Genomic DNA, 21,229 nt, shown 5'->3' on the forward strand with positions numbered 1-21,229 from the left:
AGGAAGAGCTCATGAGTTGGGAGACTGGGCCTGACGGTCTGTGGTGCCGTTTGTTCTCATGAGGTTTTGGGCACGTAGCAGTGACATGGGTATAGATCAGTTCACAGTAAAGGTAAGTTCAGCAAGTTCTGTTTCTGGGGAACTCTGCAGGGAGCCTGTGCTCCTCACTGAGTCCAAAATATTAGCGATTTTATCTAAGACACCAGCCTGGGCAGAGAAGCATTGAGTTTGTGTGTATGTGTTTGTTTTTTTGAGACAGAGTCTTGCTCTGTCACTTAAGCTGGAGTGCAATGGCACAGTCATGGCTCACTACAGCCTCAAATTCCTGGGCTCGAGCAATCCTCCCGCCTCAGCCTCCCGAGTAGCTGGAACTACAGGCACGTGCCGCCACATCTGGCTATTTTTATTATTTTTTTTAGATATGGGGGGTCTCCCTGTGTCACCCAGCCATTCTTAAACTCCTGGGTTTGGCCTTCCAAAGTGCTGGGATTAACAGGTGTGAGCCACTGTACCTGGCAGCATTGTTTTCCTGCATGATTGCCATTCCCTTGACCCTGGCACCTTAGGTAAATACTATTTCCAGAATCGAATTCTATCTTTTGTTCTTTTTTTTTTTTTTTTTTTTTTGAGATGTAGTTTCACTCTTTCATTCTTATTGCCCAGGCTGGAGTGCAGTGGCACGATCTCAGCTCACCGCAACCTCTGCCTCCCAGGTTCAAACAATTCTCCTGCCTCAGCCTCTCAAGTAGCTGGGATTACAGACATGCACCACCATGCCCAGATAATGTTGCATTTTTAGTAGAGATGGGATTTCTCCATGCTGGTCAGGCTGGTCTCGAACTCCTGATCTCAGGTGATCTGCCTGCCTCGGCCTCCCAAAGTGTTGAGATTACAGGCGTGAGCCACCGTGCCCTGCGCTATCTTTTGTTCTAAGGCTCAGATAAGCAATAAATGACATCTGTGTAGCATTTTGTAGCCTACAAAGCACTTTTATGTTGAGACATAGCATTTACCTTAATATTTTGTGTGCAGGTGTATGATTTTGGGCAAGAAGCTGATTGAAATCCTGGATCTCTTCTCTATTATATTTTTATGTAGAAATGAGACAGGAAGGGACAGGCTTGGCAAAGTAAGAGAGTGAAGAAAATCTAGAATAGGTTTTCTGGCCATCAGCTTTCCTCATAGTAGAAATGTCCGTTTCCCCAGGGTGTTTTTGATAGAAACAGTTCCTATCTTGGAAACTCCCCTTTCCAACATTACAGTCAATGTGTCATTCAATACTTGTAACCCTTTGCCTGTTTGGTGCTCTCCTTCTCCCAGGAGAATGCCCACTTCAGCATCTCAGAGTCCTTAATTGCTGCCATCGAGCTAATGAAGTGCAACATGATGAGCCAGTGCCTAGAAGAGGAGGAAGTGGAAGAGGAAGACAGCGACAGAGAGATCCAGGAACTGAAGCAGAAGATCCGCCTTCGGCGCCAGCAAATCCGCACCAAGAATCTGCTCCCGGTGTACCAGGAGACTGAGCACGGAAGTGAGTGGAGCCCGTGAACCCTTCTGTTCCCACATTTTCATGGCTTCAGCATAAGGCTCAGTACCTTATGGGTCTTCCTTTGGAATCTTATGCCCAAACCAGTGATTCCTCTGCTGTCAGAAAGATACTTCGATGTTGTCCTACTTTTTTTCTAGCGTTCTAGGAATACTCATCCTAGAGTCTTGTCTGTTTCCTACATCAGAAATAGCTTCCTTCCAGGCCAGGCGCAGTGGCTCACGCCTGTAATCCCAGCACTTTGGGAGGCCGAGGCAGGTGGATCACTTGAGGCCAGGAGTTTGAGACCAGCCTGACCAACATGGCGAAACCCTGTCTCTTAAAAAAAAAAAAAAGCTTTCTGATATGAGGAGAACTAAGAACACTAGTCCCAGATTTGTTTCCCAGATAGTAGTACCTTCTATTTACTTAAAACTTTTTTTTTAGACAGACTCTTGCTCTGTTGCCAAGCTGGAGTGCAGTGGTGCGATCTCAGCTCACTGCAACTTCCGCCTCCTGGGTTCAAGTGATTCTCCTGCCTCAGCCTCCTCAGTAGCTGGGATTACAGGCACATGCCACCACTCCCAGCTAATTTTTGTATATTTAGTAGAGATGGAGTTTTACCATGTTGGCCAGGATGGTCTCGATCTCTTGACCTCGTGTTCCACCCGCCTCGGCCTCCCAAAGTGGTGGGATCACAGGCGTGAGCCACCGCGCCCGGCCTACTTGAAACTTTCTAAAGGGAAAGTTTCAGTTTCTCTCTGTTGAAGTCATACCAGATCCCTTTTATTGTGACACTGCAGGAACAAGAAGACCCCTTTCTGCCCTGTTTATTCCTTTTTTTTTTTTTTTTTAAACGTAACAGGCTTTCGGGTCACCTCTAGCAGCTCCCAGTTCAGTTCACGTGATTCGGCACAGTTCTCTGACTCTGGCTCTGCTGATGAGGTTGATGAATTTGAAATCCAAGGTAAGAAGTGACACTTTGTTACAAGGGAACTTTCATTCCCTGTTTCTTCCCATTTAGAATGCTAAGCTGAGAAGTTTTTCCCAAGTAGAGGATCTTCATTGTGGATTGTTGTTAGCTGTTGTGAGGGACAGCCTTTTGCTGAAAACAAACCCCTTTAAAATGTAGGCAGGAAAGAACACTGAGAGCAGGCGTTCCAGGTGGAGTGGCGGGTTGTTGATGTCACCCTGATGCTGCCTCCTCAGTGGTATCTTTCTCTCGGTCCCACTCTGATTCCTCCTTTCAGCTTGTAGGGCTGGTCCACACCGCTTGAAATTAGAATCCTGTTATCTCGTGTTCCATAGCACAACTGAAATTGTTTCAAAGTGTTCAAAAGAGAAAAAGAAAAAAAGAATCATTGGGGGCGGGGGACAAAAAAAGGAACAAAAATTAGGTTTACAAAGTAGAGCTTTAATTTCCGTCCGACCAGTGCTGACTTGCTCAGCACACCCAGAGAGTCTCTTTTGTGATTGTTATTGTGGTTGTTCTTGTTGTATCAGCATAGAGGAACGGTAGGTTCCAGTCTGGGAGGGCAGTTGTGTTAAATCAGGTTAATGTCCCCTTCCTGCAAGTCATAGATTTCTTCAAGTGCCCGTCAGCAAAATAACAGACAAACAGAAAAACCAGTTCAGGGACATAAGCTCTTCCTTCATGGGTGAAACCAAGACTAGTCCCCTTACTGAGATGAATGGTGTCTATACTTCTGTTACAACATTGTGTCTGTAGACAGGGGTGTCTGTCATTCTCCATTGTGGCATTACCATGTGATGACAAATACATCTTGTATTGCACGAGGCTCTGATGTCCTCTTTGTACAATCCAGAGAGCCCATTCACCTGCACGGACCTCCAGATGTAGCAACCACGTTTCTTCTCCATTCAGAAATTCCATTTTTTTCACGTATTTTCCAGGTATTCAGGAAGTCTTCCTTCTATGTTCTCCTTAATGTCTCTGATTGCTATTTATGACAGTAGGTAGTCATTTAAACTCCTTTTGTTTGTTTGTTTAATTGTTCGTTTGTAGGTGATTTTCCAACTCCTCTCCAATTCTCCACCATCAATTGGGTGACTTACAATTTAGTTCTGACCCTAACTACCTGGAGTTAGTACAGACCCTGCAAGTTACAGTCCTGTGAGGTTACGTTCACTTCAGATGCAGACACAGGTGACCAAGCTACCTGCACTTCTGCTCGTAGGCTGACTACAAATTCAGAGATTCCCATGACTGCCTTCTTGCTTGAATGGTGCTCAGGAAAGCTCTGTACTTAGGATTGTAGCCTATTGTAAAGGATGCAAATAAACAGCTACCTGAAGAAGTACATAGGGACTAATGAAGAGATCGTGAGGCAGGAACTCCTTCTGGCTCCATGTGTCTGGGCGCAGCACCCTCCCCAGTTCATTGATGTGTTCACCACCCACGAAGCCCCTCTTGACATCATTGTTCCAAGTTTTTTACTGAAGTTTCATACTATAGACACCATTGACTATGTCATCACCGTTGGTCATTGAACTCAGTCTTCAGCCCCTCTCCCCTCCCTGGAGGTGACGGGGAGTAAAACTTCCAACCCTCCAGCGATGTGGTTGGTTCTTTTGATAGCCCCCAGTTGTGAAGCTATCTATCTGGGGCCTGCCTAGAGTCTCCTCATTAGCATCAACTCAGGTACGATTGGAAGGGGCTGCTTTTGAATAATAAAAGACATGGCTATGATTCAAGAAATTCCAAGAATTTTAGGAAGTCTTAACCAGGAACTGCAGACAAAGACCAAATATGTATTTTCTGTTATTACCACAGTCTGTGATTGACTTATCTCCTAATTAAAAGAAAGTAAGAGGGTTCTGATCTGGCTCTCAGGATCAGCAGTCAGAATGTCAGGAGGAGAATAGTGAGGTCAATTCAGAACAGGCCGCCTAACTGGGTGTAGAACAGTCCACTTGATGACTGCGTCTGTTTCCTGCAGGTACGCAGGGAGCCGAGGAAGCCGGGCAGTCTGTAAGGAGCCTGCGGGCACAGGCCCGAAGGGCACTCCTGTTAGAAACTGTTGCTGCAGTTGTGGGCCCTGAGGAGTTGTTTAATCAACGAATTCTCTAGTCAGTTCACAACAGAAATCCTTAAAGGAAAAGACCTTAGGGCAGGGTTTTCCAACCCATGGGCCAGATCATTCTTTATTGTGAGGGACTGGGCTGTGGACTATAAGATGTTCAGCATCACTCCTAGCCTCTACAGTCTAGATACCAGTACCATCATTGCCAGAATCACCCGTGGCTGAGAACCACTGCCGTAGGAGGTCCCTGAGGCTGGGCTAGGCATAGGAAATAGCAATTAACCCTCTTCCAAACTAGCGTGAGCGTTACCTGTGGATGAAGGTCCTAAACTCCATTTCATGTTTGGGAGCAAATGTCAAGTTTTGATTCCAGGAACACATGGTATGGAACTGTTAGTTTATTTCCTGCTGGAATACTAAAGGGCCCCTTTTATGATCATTATTACACAGATGGTAGCGAGGGATCTAACCTGACTCACGTGTCAAAGAACGGACTCTCAGTGTCACTGGCCTCCATGTTCTCAGGTAGCCTGTCTTGGAAGCGTGGATGTGCTCAGATGCATGTGTGTGAATGTTGCACCGGCTTTCGTGTAGACCTAATCATATGATAACTGTCAAGGTTACAAGAACCGTAGGGGCTGGAGAACTTGTTGGAAGAAACTGGACTTAAGCCAGAACACAAGCCAGGAACAATTCAGATACTCACAGATTCTTCCTCATGTGACCCCAGCAGTCTTCCTCCTCGAGTTTGTGCTTGTTGATCCTTCCCTACGCTGATAAATTTAGATTTACCGGTCACCGTGGCCGATGGAGGTACTGGACGGTTTAGAAATGTGAGATGAAGAATTTTAGTTCGATCTTACACCTAAGCCCCTGCCACACATTCAGACAGCAAAAGCAGGAGAGAGTGGTGTGCAGCTTAGTGTCTCTTTAGAATTTTGAATTTGCAGAGCCATCTCTTCTAGGTGCTTTGTGTGCAAGTAGGATTTACTGGGGCATATGTTTGTTCTTGCTTCATGATCCAGACAAGCGGGTTTTCTGTAGGTGAGGTTAGCTTAGCAGTTCTCTACTCAGAATGGCTTTAAAACACAAGAACAACAACAAAACTCAGAAATAAAAGGAATTAGGTTCCTTTTTCTCTCCTCCTGAACGACTGTCATTTATTCTAACGCGAGTCTTCCCTGCTTGAGAAGGAGTTACCTTAATCCACTTTCTAGCTGGTTTCCGGTGTGTCTGCAGTCCCAGTCCTCTGCTGGTGCGTGTGTTGGCTGTCGGCCACTTCTCCATCAGAGCACATCCAGGCTCCTCTCACCACAAGGCATGCCTTTGTTTGGTCTTTCTAGCATCCTTCCTTGCCCCTTTTTGGGGGCTTTAAAATTTTTATACACACGACTGGTTTTACACTAAGAATGTGAAATGTTTTTCAATTAAAAAGCTACTTTTTAGGCTGAGCGTAGTGACTGCTTATGTCAGTAATCCCAGCATGTTGGGAGGCTTGAGGTAGGAGGATTTCTTGAGGCCAGGAGTTGGAGACCAGCCTGGGAAACATAGTGAGACGTCATCTCTACAAAAAAACATTGGGTGTGGTGGTGTGTGCCTATAACCCCAGCTACTCTGGAGGCTGAGGTGGAAGGATTGCTTGAGCCGGGGAGGTCGAGGCTGCAGTGAGCCATGATCATGCCACTGCACTCCATCCTGGGTGACAGAGCAAAACCCTGTCTCAAAAAAAAAAAAAAAAAAAAATTCACCCACTTCAAGTGTACAACTCAACGACTTTTAGTAAATTTTCCAGGTTGTGCAACCATCACTAGAATCTGGCTTTAGAACATTTTCGTCACCCCAGTAGTATCCCTGTGTCCATTCACGGTTAACTCCAGTTCCCACTCCAGCCCCACTCAGCTGCTAACCCTTCTGTCTCTGTAGATTTGCCTTTCCTGGACACTTCATCTAAATAGAATTAGATGATACTGACACTTAATTTTTTGTGTCTGTCTTTTCACTTCATCTGTTTCTGCTGATGGTGTCTGCTCAGTTGGTTTAATATCTTTCAGAAGCTCCAATCTCAGTCTTTTCACCTTCTTTGGATTTAGAGTTTTGTTCTTACTTTTTTCCCATCTCCACCTTCTTCTATTATAGCTGCATCAGTTTTTCTTTATCTTCCTTTGCAGATTCTTCCAGAGTTTTTACCTTCTGCATAGATGTGTCTAGTCAGAGTCTAATCAGGAGACAGAAACTACACAGTAATTCGAATAGGGAAAGTTTAATATAAAGAATTATTAACTATAATGGGGGAATCACGTAATGGGAAAGTGGCTTATGAGGAGTAAAGAAGACTCTCAAGAGTGCACAGGAGAAGCTGGGTGTGGTGGGTCACGCCTGTAATCCCAACACTTTTGGGGGCCGAGGTGGGTGGATCACCTGAGGTCAGGAGTTTGAGACCAGCCTGGCCAGGAATAAATGTAAAGAAGTGACATAACCCCAAGGCTGTGGTCCAGACCTCCTGGCTCACTGGATGGTGGAGTTCCCTGAAGCACAGAGCTGCCCTGAGATGGTGCCAGGGGATGCTCTTCATGGGGAGGTGCCATGCCAACAACTGTCACTGGGAAACTGTTGTCTGGGGTGCTGAGAGAGGATGCCCATGGGAGGCACTGTCTCAGAACTCCAGGGTACTGGTGAAAGCACTTCATGGGAGTGCCAGCGGCACTCACCGTAAGACTGAAGTTCTCCTGGCAGGTGCCGAGGGGAGCTGTTGATGAGGGGCCTCACTTGTGGCACTCTGCTGCTAAGCTGCCCAAGGCGTGCTTCCCCAGGAGTCAGCCAAGAGGAGCACCCAGAACCAGCCAGAGAAAGCCCTTCTGCCTCCTGCGAAATTTAACAGCACGGCAGCTGGCAAAGGAGAAATGTTTATGTGTCCAGCTCCATGATTGCAGAGCAGGCAAAAACAAGGGCAGATTTGGAGCTGAAAGACAGTACATTGATAGCTGGCATAGTAAAGAGAGAAGTTCACGAGCTGTGTACTCTGACATGTTTTAAAATTATGTCCAATTCAGGGTAGTTGCTTCTCCCTCATCTCGTTTATAATTGAATTTTTTTCTCTTTATAAAACAAGAATGATTTTGGGTTCTTCATTTTGAAGTGTTTCCTTTTGAGTCAGCAATTACAGAAAACATGTTGGAGTTAGATTCCCAGGTATGTTGTGTGTCTCCTTCACTTCTAGAGAGAAAGCAGGATGGAAACCAGTATCAGACTGGCCAGTATGTTCTGAAGTCGACTCTTCCTGTGACTTACTTATTTTGTTTAAAAATGTGTATAGTTTGCTAAGGTACCAAGGTTTTAACCAGTTCTTTTCTGATTATCCAGTACTAGTGTCTGGACATGCAGCAGATTCTTCTCCTCATAACTTGTCATTGTTTTTGTTGTTATTTGTTTTTGTATTTTGTAACTTTTGTTCAGTCAGGAATAATGGCCTTATTCCATTAAGTTGGTGCAAAACTAATTGGCAAAAACTGTGATTACTTTTGCATCAACCTAATATCTAATCCATCAGAAGCACTTGAAATCAGTCCTCTTGGAAAAAAAAAAATACTTGTTTTTGTATAGAAAAATCAAAAAGTTTCAGAATTATGTTAAATTCCACTTGGGTGATGAGTGTGTCAGACCTCCTTCTTAAGTGCTCTCACGTGGCACGTTTAATCCATCCAGATGAATAGCTTCTCCTCTCTTCACTCCTTACTTATCTGTCTTAGACCTTGGTCTACTTTTGTTTTTGTTTTTTTTTGAAACAGGGTCCTTGGTCTGCTTTTATCCAGATCTTTACAAGGTTTCATCCACATCAACTTAGTCGTCTGCTTGAACTGACTAGAGAGTGATGAGGCTGCAGCACAGGCCCGGGACCCACAGAGCTGTGTGGCACTCGGCCGGGGTCGAAGGCCCGGGACCCACAGAGCTGTGTGGCACTCGGCCGGGGTCGAAGGCCTGGGACCCACAGAGCTGTGTGGCACTCGGCCGGGGTCAGAGGTCATGGCCCCTTTGATATCAGGTGTGCTTCTTCCCCTCTACTCTTGGGTAAGAGCCTTGCCTCCAAGGCTGTGTGGTCCCTCCACACTCTTGGAATTATTCATGATGAGCTAGGAAGTCCCTGCAATTGCATTTTCCTTTTTTTTTTTTTTTTTTGGAGACAGAGTCTTGCTCTGGTCACCCAGGCTGGAGTGCAGTGGCACCATCTCAGCTCACTGCTACCTCCACCTCCCAGGTTCAAGCGATTCTCCTGCCTCAGCCTCCTGAGTACCTGGGATTACAGGCGCCCACGACCATGCCCAGTGGCAGCGTATAATTTTTGTATTTTTAGTAGAGACAGGGTTTTGCCGTGTTGGCCAGGCTGGTCTTGAACTCCTGACCTCCCAAAGTGCTGGGATTACAGGCATGAGCCACTGTGCCCAGCCTCAACTGTATTTTCTAAAGAGAGAATGATTTTTCTCTCTCAAAGAAGAAAAAAAGGTTCCTTCTCTGTGAGGATGAAGAACTGCTAAACAGTTTTATGAAGGCAGCGGACCTGCCTGTTCTTGCTGGCATGTAGTATTTTCTTTAATAGCCTGGTACCAAAGTAAGAACGTTGGTTAGCTCCTTATTCAGGGGCATCTAAGATTTTCTCCATTTTTTCTTTTGTGTTACTCCCAAACAGGATGGAATTTGAAATAGCTGTTAATTGCTTTTAGCCAATTAATCATTTATTTAGAAAGTATTTTCTGAAAACCTTTATGTACAAAGCACTCTGAGGGACACTAAGGCAAGGCAAGACTCTGTCCATCCATGGCAGTGCAAGTGTTACCCAGATAAATGTTGCAAACCAAGCAGTCTGTGAAGGTCGGGCCTAATGTCTATACGGCTTTTTTTCTCCAGTAGCACTAACTAGCTAGAAATAAGACAGCTAGCGGTGAGTGCACTGGGATCTGGATTTTGGTGGCACAAATTCAGACGGAAAACATGGTAAAAATGTGTTATTGTCTTGTTTTCCTGTGCTTACAGAACATAAGAAATAAACAGATTTTACTTGTGTTGCCTTACTCCTGTGTGTAGCTTTGAAGACATTAGTTTATCAACACTATTATTTGAGTATATGCTTGTATACGAGCCCTGTGTTAAGTATTTTAGAGCCAAGAGAAGAATTAGACACAATCTTATCTCCTGTTAGGGTGATTTTATAATCTAGTTGTTCACACAGAGGAAGCATGAGGGACAGTGGAGCTGCTCACAGCCGAGTGCAGAGTGACGTCATACAAGATTAGCACTCTCTTGCGTGCTCAGACACAGTGGATTGATCATTGTGTAGGCTTAATTAGGAAATAAAGGTCTTTTCACTGGGCGGCGAAGGGAGTGGGAGAGTGTTTGTCAGAACAGTCTTGTGTTCGTGACTTGGATAGGCTGTGTCTGCCTTGCTGGAACATGACTGCTGTACTTCACATTCCCCCCCATCAAAAGTATTTGGTAGATGAGGTCTCTGGAGGTTCAGGAATATCATTACTAGAAATCCTCTTCTAAATCCCTTGTCAGAAATAGGCTATGGAAAGTCTGCCACTTCCCTGTAGAGTTACGCCTCAGATCATGTCGACCATCTGTCAAAATGTGTTGGTAACCAGGTATCGCCAGAGAGCTGCAAAGCTATAGAGAAGTTCGTTTTCCTCCATGAAGCTTTTTCAAGGCTACAGACACGTATTTGATGAGTGACCTCTGTGATCCGAGTAGAAGAGCCAGGCGGGGGAGAGACTTGAGTCGTTGTGTTTGTGCTTGCAAGGGGCCGTGTCCCTGTGTGCCTTAGGATGCTTCTCTTCTCATTCACTGTTTTACACCGAAGCTGAGTTCGTCTTTCTGCCTGGGTTTGTAACACTTTGACCTTCTAAGTGCTATGCATAGTGTTACTAATTCACCCCGGTTTTGACTTGGATGGAGGCAAATTATAACTTGCATTTAGAGCTTCACTTGCTCCTTTATCTGGCATAGAATGTGGCGCCCAGCTGTCACCCTGTGCTGAGCTGGCAGTACCTTGTGATGGATCCCATTATCCCTGACCCACTTCCTGTTTATTCATCCTCCCCTTATCTCTGGTTTCCATTTAGATGCCGACATCAGAAGGAACGCAGCCTCAAGCAGCAAATCCTTCATTTCCTCCCAGTCCTTGTGAGTACTTTTTAAAAAAAAAAAGAAAAAAGAAAACCTTAGGATATGCAGGGAAACAAACCCAGTTCTTGGCATATGGATGGGCAGAGCCATCCAAATGTAAGAGGAGGCAAGGCTAACAGGAAGGGCTGCTGATGGTGGCAACCCACGGGAAGAAAGCAGCTCCTTGGTGCCAATGGGATGGGCTCTCATGGAGGCAAAGCTGGAAGTGTGAATTATTCCTTCTCTGCTGACTCTCATCATAACCAGAGGCTCCAGAAGGTCCCAAAAGAGAGCAGTGATGATGATTTTTGGTTATGAAATCAAATTGAACAGGTTCTACATCATAGACCCAACCAGGGGAAACAGTAGCTCGTTTGGGAGGAAAAATAGCTTTTTAGTCCACAAAGCAGTTTTACTCACTTTATTTTGTAAACAGGCATTGCCATCTCCATTTTGCTATTAGAAGAGCTGAAGTTCAGAGAAAGGAAGTGACAGAGTCCTTAACTAGCCATGCCATGTAATAATAGGGAGCGGGACTTGAACTAAGTCTTAGGACTATGAGACTAGGGGCTTTTCACTGTCCACGTGTGTGAACATGATGGGTGGGCTGGGTCGCTGGAGATGTTACTGCATAGGGGATGAGATCATGGAGGGAAGGCCCCCACTGCCTGTCCACGTTCCCGCGTAGGGGACGAGATCATGGAGGGAAGGCCCCCACTGCCTGTCCACGTGTGTGAACGTGATGGGTGGGCTGGGGCACTGGAGATGTTACCGCGTAGGGGACGAGATCATGGAGGGAAGGCCCCCACTGCCTGTCCACGTTCCCGCGTAGGGGACGAGATCATGGAGGGAAGGCCCCCACTGCCTGTCCACGTTCCCGCGTAGGGGACGAGATCATGGAGGGAAGGCCCCCACTGCCTGTCCACGTGTGTGAACGTGATGGGTGGGCTGGGGCGCTGGAGATGTTACCGCGTAGGGGACGAGATCATGGAGGGAAGGCCCCCACTGCCTGTCCACGTGTGTGAACGTGATGGGTGGGCTGGGGCACTGGAGATGTTACCGCGTAGGGGACGAGATCATGGAGGGAAGGCCCCCACTGCCTGTCCACGTTCCCGCGTAGGGGACGAGATCATGGAGGGAAGGCCCCCACTGCCTGTCCACGTTCCCGCGTAGGGGACGAGATCATGGAGGGAAGGCCCCCACTGCCTGTCCACGTTCCCGCGTAGGGGACGAGATCATGGAGGGAAGGCCCCCACTGCCTGTCCACGTTCCCGCGTAGGGGACGAGATCATGGAGGGAAGGCCCCCACTGCCTGTCCACGTTCCCGCGTAGGGGACGAGATCATGGAGGGAAGGCCCCCACTGCCTGTCCACGTTCCTGCGTAGGGGACGAGATCATGGAGGGAAGGCCCCCACTGCCTGTCCTCTCCCTGTGCTAAGCCGTCCTTGATTGTCTCCTCTCCAGCTCCCACTGCTTCCTGCACTCCACCTCTGCTGAGGCAGTGGCCATGGGGCTCCTGAAGCAGTTCGAGGGGATGCAGCTTCCTGCTGCCTCGGAGCTGGAGTGGCTTGTCCCAGAGCATGATGCCCCTCAGAAGGTAGGCGCCTAGCTCTTCTTCTTACCCGGGAGCCGTAGCCTTTCTGACCTCGTTTTCCATTGTCACACGTCCTCAGTGTGTTTCCTTCCTTACTCATGGAAGCCATGCATTACAAATGGGTCAAGTGAATAAATGGACAAGCGGACGCTTGCTTGCCTGTTTTCCCTAGCTCTTGTCAGAGCAGGAGATGATAGCTCCTTCACCGTCCTTCCGTGACTGCTTGCTGGACTCAGAGGTAGACGTCTTGCTTTGTGACCATCTCTGAGATACTGTGCAGAAGCGAATGGCTTGGGTTCTTTGCTCTGCAGTTGTCTTTAAGGCAGGAAGCACCCTGGCACACCAAGGGTCCTGGGATGGATGCAGGAACAGCTGCAGCCCTGCGGCCACTGCCCTGGGAGACTGTTTCTGTTTGCTTCTTGGAACCTACAGCCCTCACTTCTAGTCCTCTGTCACCTCCTGGCTGGTTTTGAGGACCAAGGTTCCCTGAAGCCCTTACCTTGTGGTATTCCTGGAATGTCTTTCACTCATTATGCTCGGTCACGGCTGAAGGGTCCGGCATTTGTGTTTCCCAGGGCCGTTCGTGTTAGCTCACCCTGCGTTTTCCTCCTGCAGCTCCTGCCCATCCCTGACTCACTGCCCATCTCACCAGATGACGGGCAGCATGCTGACATCTACAAGCTGCGTATTCGTGTTCGTGGCAACTTGGAGTGGGCCCCACCGCGGCCTCAGATAATTTTTAATGTTCATCCAGCCCCAACGTAAGTGGCCAGTGTCTGTGCCCTTTGGAGCACAGATACGTCCTCTTTAGATTGTGGGGGCTTTTTTTCCACTCACGTGTCTCTGCCTCCAGCTGTCCTTCCCATGCAGGTCTGTTCATTTAAAGGCAGAGGAGGAGGATTGTCCATTTTGTCCTTAGTTTCTTACTCTGAACCCTCCCATTCCTTCCTAGAGCTAATTGAAAATGAGGTGGCTTTTGTTTTGCTGGCATTCCCAACCTGTTGCCTTCCTCCCAATAGTTTTGTGAGCTTGCTGGTTTTTCTTCTCTCTCTCTTTTTTTTTTTTAAATCTCGCTCTGTCACCAGGCTGGAGTGCAGTGGCATGATCTCAGTTCACTGCAGCCTCCAACTCCCTGGTTCAAGCACTTCTCCTGCCTCAGCCTCCCGAGTAGCTGGGATTACAGGCGTGAGCCACCATGCCCAGCTAATTCTTGTATTTTTAGTAGAGACGGGGTTTCACCATGTTGGCCAGGATGGTCTTGAACTCCTGACTTCGTGATCTGCCCACCTTTGCTCCCAAAGTGCTGGGATTATAGGTGTGAGCCACCGCGCCCGGCCTTTCTTGTCTTTTTAAGATGGATGGATGCTTTTTTCTCCTATCATTCTCTCTCCTTTACCATGCCTCATTCCTTACATTTGTACGGAATGTGTGGTTCATTACTGGGGGAGTCACAGCCTGGACCTAAATCCTGCATTGAATTAGCTCTCCCCATAGGTTGGTTTTTGTCCAACTGAAACATAGGTGAATTCCCCTCTCTTGCTGTACTGAACTAGAGCTGTCTGTTCACGTGCTCAATCCTTCACGCCTCAAAGGCCTCACGTAGCTGCTGTCTGCCAATGCCCTCTCCTTACCCTTCCTCAGGAGGAAGATTGCTGTGGCCAAGCAGAATTACCGCTGTGCAGGCTGTGGCATCCGGACTGACCCTGGTGAGTGTCTTCCCATCCCACCATGCTGCCTCCAGAGGCTTTGGAGTCTCTCCCACCGTAGGGAGACGTGGCCTGTCGAAGGTGGCTATAGGAGGTGGCGTGGCAGAAGTGGGGAAAGGGAAAGAAAGGTCGTGGACCGGAGAGGTTCATGCTAGGCAAGAGTGCTGGCAATCGGAGGGAAGTTATCTCCAGGAGCGCATGGCGGATTGTCTACTGTGGAAAGTCGGGTAGTTCCAGCTAGCTGGTAAGGCTGGATCTTACCAACTCTGGCTGGTTTTATTTCCTCAGGGCCTCCAAGGTGGATGACAACTCCAGGCTCCACTATGTGGATTTCCACTAGCTTTGGGGAACTCAAACAGATTGCTGGAGGCCATTGGCCATCCCTCTCTGCCCTTTCAAGGGAACAGCAGAGCCGCCTTACCAGCTTGTAGACAGGAAAGTTACATCTGGCCTTTCGGCTTTCCTGTTTTTCCAGATTACATCAAGCGACTGCGGTACTGTGAGTACTTGGGCAAGTTCTTCTGCCAGTGCTGCCACGAGAACGCCCAGACAACCATCCCCAGCCGGGTCCTGCGCAAGTGGGACTTCAGCAAATACTACGTCAGCAATTTCTCCAAGGACCTGCTCGTCAAGATCTGGAATGACCCTCTCTTCAATGTGCAGGACATAAACAGTGCCCTCTACAGGAAGGTCAAGCTGCTCAACCACGTCCGAGTAAGACCTTGGAAAAGGCCACGTTAGAGATCTCACCCTGCTCCTCGCCCGTCCTCCCCTGGTTTTATAGGGCTTCCCGAGATTACCACACGGTGTCAGAGCTGCAGCCGTCTCACCATTCATGCCCTCCCTATGTGTGTTCTCAATCTCTTCCCATTTCCCAGGTGTCCGTCAGGTTGGAGCCTCAAACCTGGCAGTGGCGGTTATGAAGCGCTGAATAGCACTTGGTGGTAAAAGCAGAATCTCTCCCTTCCTGGAAAACATTCCCGAATGAATGAGGAGTAGGATATCAAGTGAGAAGTTGGGATTTCAGAGTGCTCATCTGCTCTAGGCTGTTGATGTGTTATGGGCAGACAGACCTGGCAGAGGGGCCTTCCCTGAGTTGACAGCACTTTGAAGCAGGTTGCCGAGTTAGGGGTGTAGGACAGTTTGCTCTGGCTGCAGTGTGCAAAGCGTCTAGACCCCCAGGGTTTAAAGGCACTGGACTTTCCAAAACCCAATTCCTCTTCTCATCCCCTCCCACACCTGCCCCTTCCTCTTTCTTTTCAGCTGCTGCGGGTCCAGCTGTATCACATGAAGAACATGTTCAAGACATGCCGACTGGCTAAAGAGTGAGTCTTCCGTGGAGGCCGGAGTCATCTGCTGAGTTACGGCCTCCTAAGGGGCCTGTTCCAGCACTTGGCTCTTGTCATGTAAGGAAGGAGAGTAGAGAGATTTGGCAGAAATGTAAAATGGTAAACAAGAAGCCGCAGCATAACTATGTCTGTGTCCTTCTCTCTGGAAGGGGAAATCTGTGGCTGTCCTATTCAGGGCAGGCCGCCACTCTTTGCAGGCTGGATCCCACATGGATCACTCTGCAGGAGTCTGTCCATAAGTCACTTCTGCCATCCAGACACCTAGTAGTGTGGAATGGCTGGGGCGGCCTGGAACGCTGGGCTGGCTGATTGTTGCCCACCCGCATTACTTTCTCTTTTCTGGTTAGGGATTTTTCTAGTATGATGTGTCACACAGTGTTCATTCCCTCCCCTACCTGCCTCCTGTCGTTCCCTGTAGGCTTCTGGATTCCTTTGACACCGTCCCAGGCCACCTGACAGAGGATCTCCACCTGTACTCACTGAATGACCTGACTGCAACCAGGAAGGGGGAGTTGGGGCCCCGGCTTGCTGAGCTCACCAGGGCAGGGGCTGCCCATGTGGAGAGATGCATGGTGAGAAAGTCTCACTTGAGCATGCAGCCGAGCCCTTCCTGTGAGGGGTGCAGGGAGTGGGATGGACCTGGGGTTCTTGTCATGTAGCTCCAGGAAGTTGAAATGTCCAGTCAGCACTGGGACAGGAAGTGGAAAGGGCTGCTGTTCCTTAGCCTGGAGAGCAGCCACGTCATCCCAATCTGAAGAACCTCGAGCGAGGGGAGGAGTTGGTGCTGGCCCTGGCCCTGGTAGCTCTGAGCAAGACTGAGCAGACTGACACAGAATTGTCGGCTGGGCGCCGTAGCTCATGCTGTAATCCCAACACTGGGAGGCTGAGGTGGGGGGATCACCTGAGGTCAGGAGTTCGAGACCAGCCTGGCCAACATGATGAATCCCCACCTCTACTAAAATACAAAAATTAGCTGGGCATGATGGCGGGCACCTGTAATCTCAGCTACTCAGGAGGCTGAGGCAGGAGAATCACTTGAACCCAGGAGGTGGAGATTGCAGTGAGCCGAGATCATGCCATTGTACTCCAGCCCGGGCACCTGGGCAGCAAGAGCAAAACTCCATCTCAAAAAAAAAAAAAAAAGAATTGTGATGTGAGAGGAGAACTCTGGAATTAATCTGGAGAGGGATTCTACCCTCGGCCTCTCTTTGTTATTTTCAGTCATTGTGACCAAAAGAAATACTTTGTCCCGTTGAGGTAAGCCTCAATTTTCTTGGCTCTAAGGTGAATAATTGTACCTACTTCCCAGTATTTTTGAGGGTTGATGAAGTAGTTTGTGTGACAGTGTTTTGTAAACTTTATGTGTTCCACAAATGCATGTTGTTACTGTCATGATATACTCAACATGTCGAAATTGCAGAAATTCCACTTTTAGAACTTCCTGTCTTAGACTGCCCAGTTATGTTTCTGTGACAGTCCAGAATTAGAGCTTAAAATGGGGCATAGTGGAGAACCCTGTGTGCCTGGAAGGAGCTGGAAATACTTCGCTGTATCCTGACTCCAGGCCGGTGTTATTTTTGAGGAACGTGCTTGTCTTCACATTTTATCTTAACTGGTTGTGGTTCCTCTTCCAGAATAAAATCATTACCCAGATGGGACTGTGGACTCAGGGAGCCCTTTGTGGCACCATTCCTTCCTCCTTTTCCTCTCCTCATGGAGAGCCACCCCGCTGGCGGGGGCTTCTCAGGCTTGTGCCTGTCTGATCTCCTCCTCAAAACTTTGTCTAGGCCGGGTGTGGTGGCTCACGCCTGTGATCCCAGCACTTTGGGAGGCTGAGGTGGGTGGATCACCTGAGGTTGGGAGTTCGAGACCAGCCTGACTAACATGGAGAAATCGCCTGAACCCTGGAGGTGGAGGTTGTGGTGAGCCAAGATCACACCATTGCACTTCAGCCTGGGCAACAGGAGGGAAACTCCATCTCAAAAAAAAAGCTTTGTGTCACGCTGCCCAGCCCTGGTCCTCGTTTAGCTTTTGTGCTTGTAAGTCCAGCCCAGGCCTCCTCCCTGTGGCAGCGGAATCTTGTCGGCTACTCAGTGTTCATATTTGGCCCCCCGCCTCGGTGTTCCCCTTCCCTTGCCAGTTCCTCATGTGCCGCTCCTCATTTTGCCATCTGTCTTTTTCCTCCCCAGCTCTGCCAAGCCAAGGGCTTCATCTGTGAGTTCTGTCAGAATGAGGATGACATCATCTTTCCCTTTGAGCTCCATAAGTGCCGGACCTGTGAAGGTGAGGGCCAGCGCTAGGCACTGGGCAAGGGGTCGGTGTGACTCGGCACCTCCCAGGGTTTGGGGAGCATCGAGCCTTGGTGGTGAGAGGGGCTGTGTCAGCAGCTGACTTCTAGCTGGAGATAACGCGAATTGTTTTCTTCTCTCTCACCTTCCCAATCTGCGTAGAGTGTAAAGCGTGTTACCATAAAGCCTGCTTCAGGTCTGGAAGCTGTCCGCGGTGTGAGCGGCTGCAGGCCCGGCGGGAGTTGCTGGCCAAGCAGAGCCTGGAGTCCTACGTGTCGGACTATGAGGAGGAGCCCGCAGAAGCACTGGCCGTGGAAGCCACCGTCCTGGAGACCACCTGAAGAAAGCCCCTGCAGCCCCGTCTGGGGCCAGGGTCAGACATTTTACAGAACTGAGCCACACCTTAAGGACTTGCCCCTTTAATTATCATCGTCTTTTTTTTAATGACTTGTGTGACGTCCATGTGTGGTCAGCCTTTGGTAGGTTGATGGGGTCCAGTCTGTGGTGACAGATAATTTGTAAGCACCAGGTGTTTTCATGAGAACTGATATGTGGGTCCTTAAGTGAAGCTTCTAGTGCCTCTGTCAGAGGAGCAGAAAGCAAGAGCCAGTTCTTCCAGCGTCTCTGACCTTGTCCACTAGGGCCAGACCAGGTTTCACGTGCATGTCAAGTGTCATTTCCAGTTTTCCTTTGAGTTCTGGAGCTTCTGAGCCAGCCCTTTCTCAACCACCTCTCCTTTGCTGCTGAAACGGGGATGGAGTTTTCTTTCTCCCTGTTGTGGACTAGAGTCAGACTGTGCCCTGAGAAGCAGCAGCAGAGAGTGGGACTACGTCATGGGCATTTTGTCTGCGTATTCGGGTGTTTTGGGGGCCATAGAACAGAGTCCTAACTATCCTAGACTCCTCGGAGACCTCAAAGAGGCAGCCGTGAATGTTCCTATGTGGTTGGGATTTCCTGTTTGAAACCTTCGAGGCCAGACTGACTTTCTTCATCTACCTTGGTGAACCTGAAGCGAAGAACAGAACTGCTGCTTCGGCCAAGCCGATCTGTCTTCGTATGCCACAAGCATACGTGAGGCGACAGCCCTTGCTTAAGGAGCGCCGACTCAGTTAGAGGCGCTGTCGGCCCCTCTTCGGTGTTCAGGTCTCTCTTAGTCACTAGCTCTTGGTGCAGGTGTGATCTTTGAGCTCAGGCGAGTCCCTGATGCCATCCTAAGGTGAGGACGGAAACCCCACCCACTGTCTTATTCAGGCGTCCCTGACTACTGTGTCCTTTGTTAGATGGTCATTGTGGTTCTGAGTAAAAGTGCAGCCCGGCCGCATTCTCCCTTCCCTTCCTGCAGCAGAGCTGGGCCCTTCCCTGGCAGCAGAGTCTCTCTTGCCTTCGCTTCTTTTGTCAAAGTTGGAGAAAAGCTTCCTGCTGTTAGTGGTGTTGCAAACGTGACAGTTTGCGGATGTGAGTGTGAATGTTCCTGTGTTCTTGGGATAAACAAGAGCCGTTATGCCAGTTATGCACTTAACTCTTTTTTTTTTGAGACTGAGTTTTGCTCTTGTTGCCCAGGCTGGAGTGCAGTGGTGTGATCTTAGCTCACTGCAGCCTCTGCCTCCCGAGTTCAAGCGATTCTCCTGCCTCGGCCTCCCGAGTAGCTGGGATTACAGGCACCACCACACCCGGCTAATTTTGTATTTTTAGTAGAGACAGAGTTTCTCCATGTTGGTCAGGCTGGTCTTGAATTCCTGACTTCAGGTGATCCTCCCACCTCAGCCTCCCATCACGCTGGGATTACAGGCGTGAGCCACTGCGCCTGGCCTGTGCACTTAACTCTTTGTCTAGCCTGGTTGTATTTATGTGTTCAGTCGTCCATTTCATATTTCTAATTTTAGTGTACTTCTTCCTCCCACTTTTAATGTGTGTTTTGATGGTTGAAGTCTTTAGGTGGGACCGTGTATGTGTTTGTGGTGTTCTTCAAGTTGATATAGCTTCTAACCTTTGTGAAAACACTGGTCAGAGTTGCTTCTCCAAGGGCTGGCAGCTCTGTGAACTAGAGCCTGCAGCGTTTTTGTTCTGGGGTTGACTTCTTCCCGTATACCTGTCTTCTCATAGTTGCTTGCTGGCAGGAAAAACATTGGTGTATGCGCTGCCCCTGGAAGCTGAACAGAAAGTTGCATGTGTTTGGTGGAAGCTGATGAGAGCCTGAGCTGGAGGTAATAAGGAATCTCACAGGGAAGTAGGAGAGGACTAAGGTAATGGCCACGACTGAGGCTCCCCCAGCACAGGAGGAACGTGGGAACTGGCCTGTGCTATTGGTTCCTCTGCCTGAGTTTGGGATCTGAAAGCCTCGTTGGGCTCGAAGACCTTGAGGCTCTTCTCCCTTCAGTTCATAGTGAGGCTCTAAAAGCCAAGTCCCAGCAGTTTGAAGGGCTGACTAGAAGCGCCCGCGTCCTTCAGGGAGCTTTAAGAATGACCCCACAGAACTCGAGTTTCACTAGGGTTAGGCCCAGATTCAGACGCAGGGATTTATAGATTATAGGATTTCAGGGGTTTATGAAGATGTGAGCTCTACTTCCGGTTTTGGTGTAAGTTACACATCCAGCTCCTTCCTCCAGGTCGTTGTGCTGGAGGAGAGATGGACTGTCTTGTCCTGCCTGGTTCACATCAGCGCAGGATCAAGGATGCAAATGCTGCTTCTGAAGCTGAGCTCAGCGTTGGGTCTTAGATGCGCCTGACTTGTCACTTGTTTTTCTCCAGCCCTTTAGACTGTGTGTCTGTGCTCGTGACTGACACTGCTGTCATCACCGTCCAAATGCCTGTTTATTATTCGAGAGTGGGGGAAAGCGGGTAGAGGATGGGATGTTTTGGAAGCACTTTGCAACTTATCAGTATCTGAAAATCCCCTGCTGTTGCGGGGAGAAGCTTTGAGTGCACTGAAGAGAATCCCTTCTAAACGAAGTGGGAGGGTCGTGTTCTTTTTGTAGGTAAAGGAAAGAAAAAAAGTTTGATTAGCAGGTGGAGACAAGATTCAAGACATAGCAGAAGAGTGGAAGACAAACATTTTCCACTTAAATGAGGCTGTTTTTGACGTTCTCTGCCAAGGATTTAGAGCTTTTGTTGAACTAACGTGAAAGGAGCAAGTCTCAGTAGAGATGCTCCGTGTGGACAGCCCGTGCGTGTTCTTGCGCAGACTGATGGTTGATTGTCATCTTTAATAAACTGAGGAAATGAAATTCTGTCTTTTGTTAGCCTGCCTTGACTGTCAAGAAATGGTATTGTGTCCACTGTAAAGCAGGTGTGTCCAAACATTGTTTACATGTTACCATGCAAAGCAAACTGGACTATACGGGTCAAGAAAAGCGGGGTGGAGTGGCTTTGTCACTAACTTGCCGTGAGACCTCCAGTGAAGCACTTCACTTCTCTGGATTTCTGCTCCTTCATCTGTACAGTGACAGAATTCAACTTTGTGACACACAGTCCTTTCTGATGCATGGGGCATGTGCCCCTGCCCATACCCTTGGTGTCATTGTCACTTACAATGAGGTGTCGTCCAGGCATGGTGGTGCACGCCTATAA

General features: G+C 48.6%; 1 protein-coding gene across 7 annotated transcripts in view; it reads left to right on the forward strand.

Annotated features, from left to right (window-relative positions):
• The window catches only part of RUBCN (rubicon autophagy regulator), a 75,308-nt gene extending 54,419 nt beyond the window's left edge, over positions 1-20,889 (forward strand). For 4 of the 7 annotated variants that reach the window (XM_064360071.1, XM_064360072.1, XM_064360073.1 and 1 more), the window contains exons 11-22: positions 1,321-1,531; positions 2,391-2,492; positions 5,020-5,094; positions 10,683-10,743; positions 12,190-12,322; positions 12,935-13,080; positions 13,961-14,025; positions 14,501-14,739; positions 15,289-15,350; positions 15,793-15,946; positions 17,564-17,657; positions 17,825-20,889. In XM_064360071.1, coding sequence (XP_064216141.1) covers positions 1,321-1,531; positions 2,391-2,492; positions 5,020-5,094; positions 10,683-10,743; positions 12,190-12,322; positions 12,935-13,080; positions 13,961-14,025; positions 14,501-14,739; positions 15,289-15,350; positions 15,793-15,946; positions 17,564-17,657; positions 17,825-18,003 — 1,521 coding nt within the window. In that variant the 3' untranslated portion in view covers positions 18,004-20,889. The remainder of the gene's footprint in view (positions 1-1,320; positions 1,532-2,390; positions 2,493-5,019; positions 5,095-10,682; positions 10,744-12,189; positions 12,323-12,934; positions 13,081-13,960; positions 14,026-14,500; positions 14,740-15,288; positions 15,351-15,792; positions 15,947-17,563; positions 17,658-17,824) is intronic. The other 3 variants (XM_012443187.2, XM_064360070.1, XM_012443188.2) reach the window with 1 other exon arrangement.
• Positions 20,890-21,229: the final 340 nt, after the last annotated feature.

Source organism: Aotus nancymaae, unplaced genomic scaffold, assembly GCF_030222135.1.
Source record: "Aotus nancymaae isolate 86718 unplaced genomic scaffold, 86718_ANA_hifiasm-v0.15.2.pri h1tg000038l, whole genome shotgun sequence".
NCBI classification, from domain to species: domain Eukaryota; kingdom Metazoa; phylum Chordata; class Mammalia; order Primates; family Aotidae; genus Aotus; species Aotus nancymaae.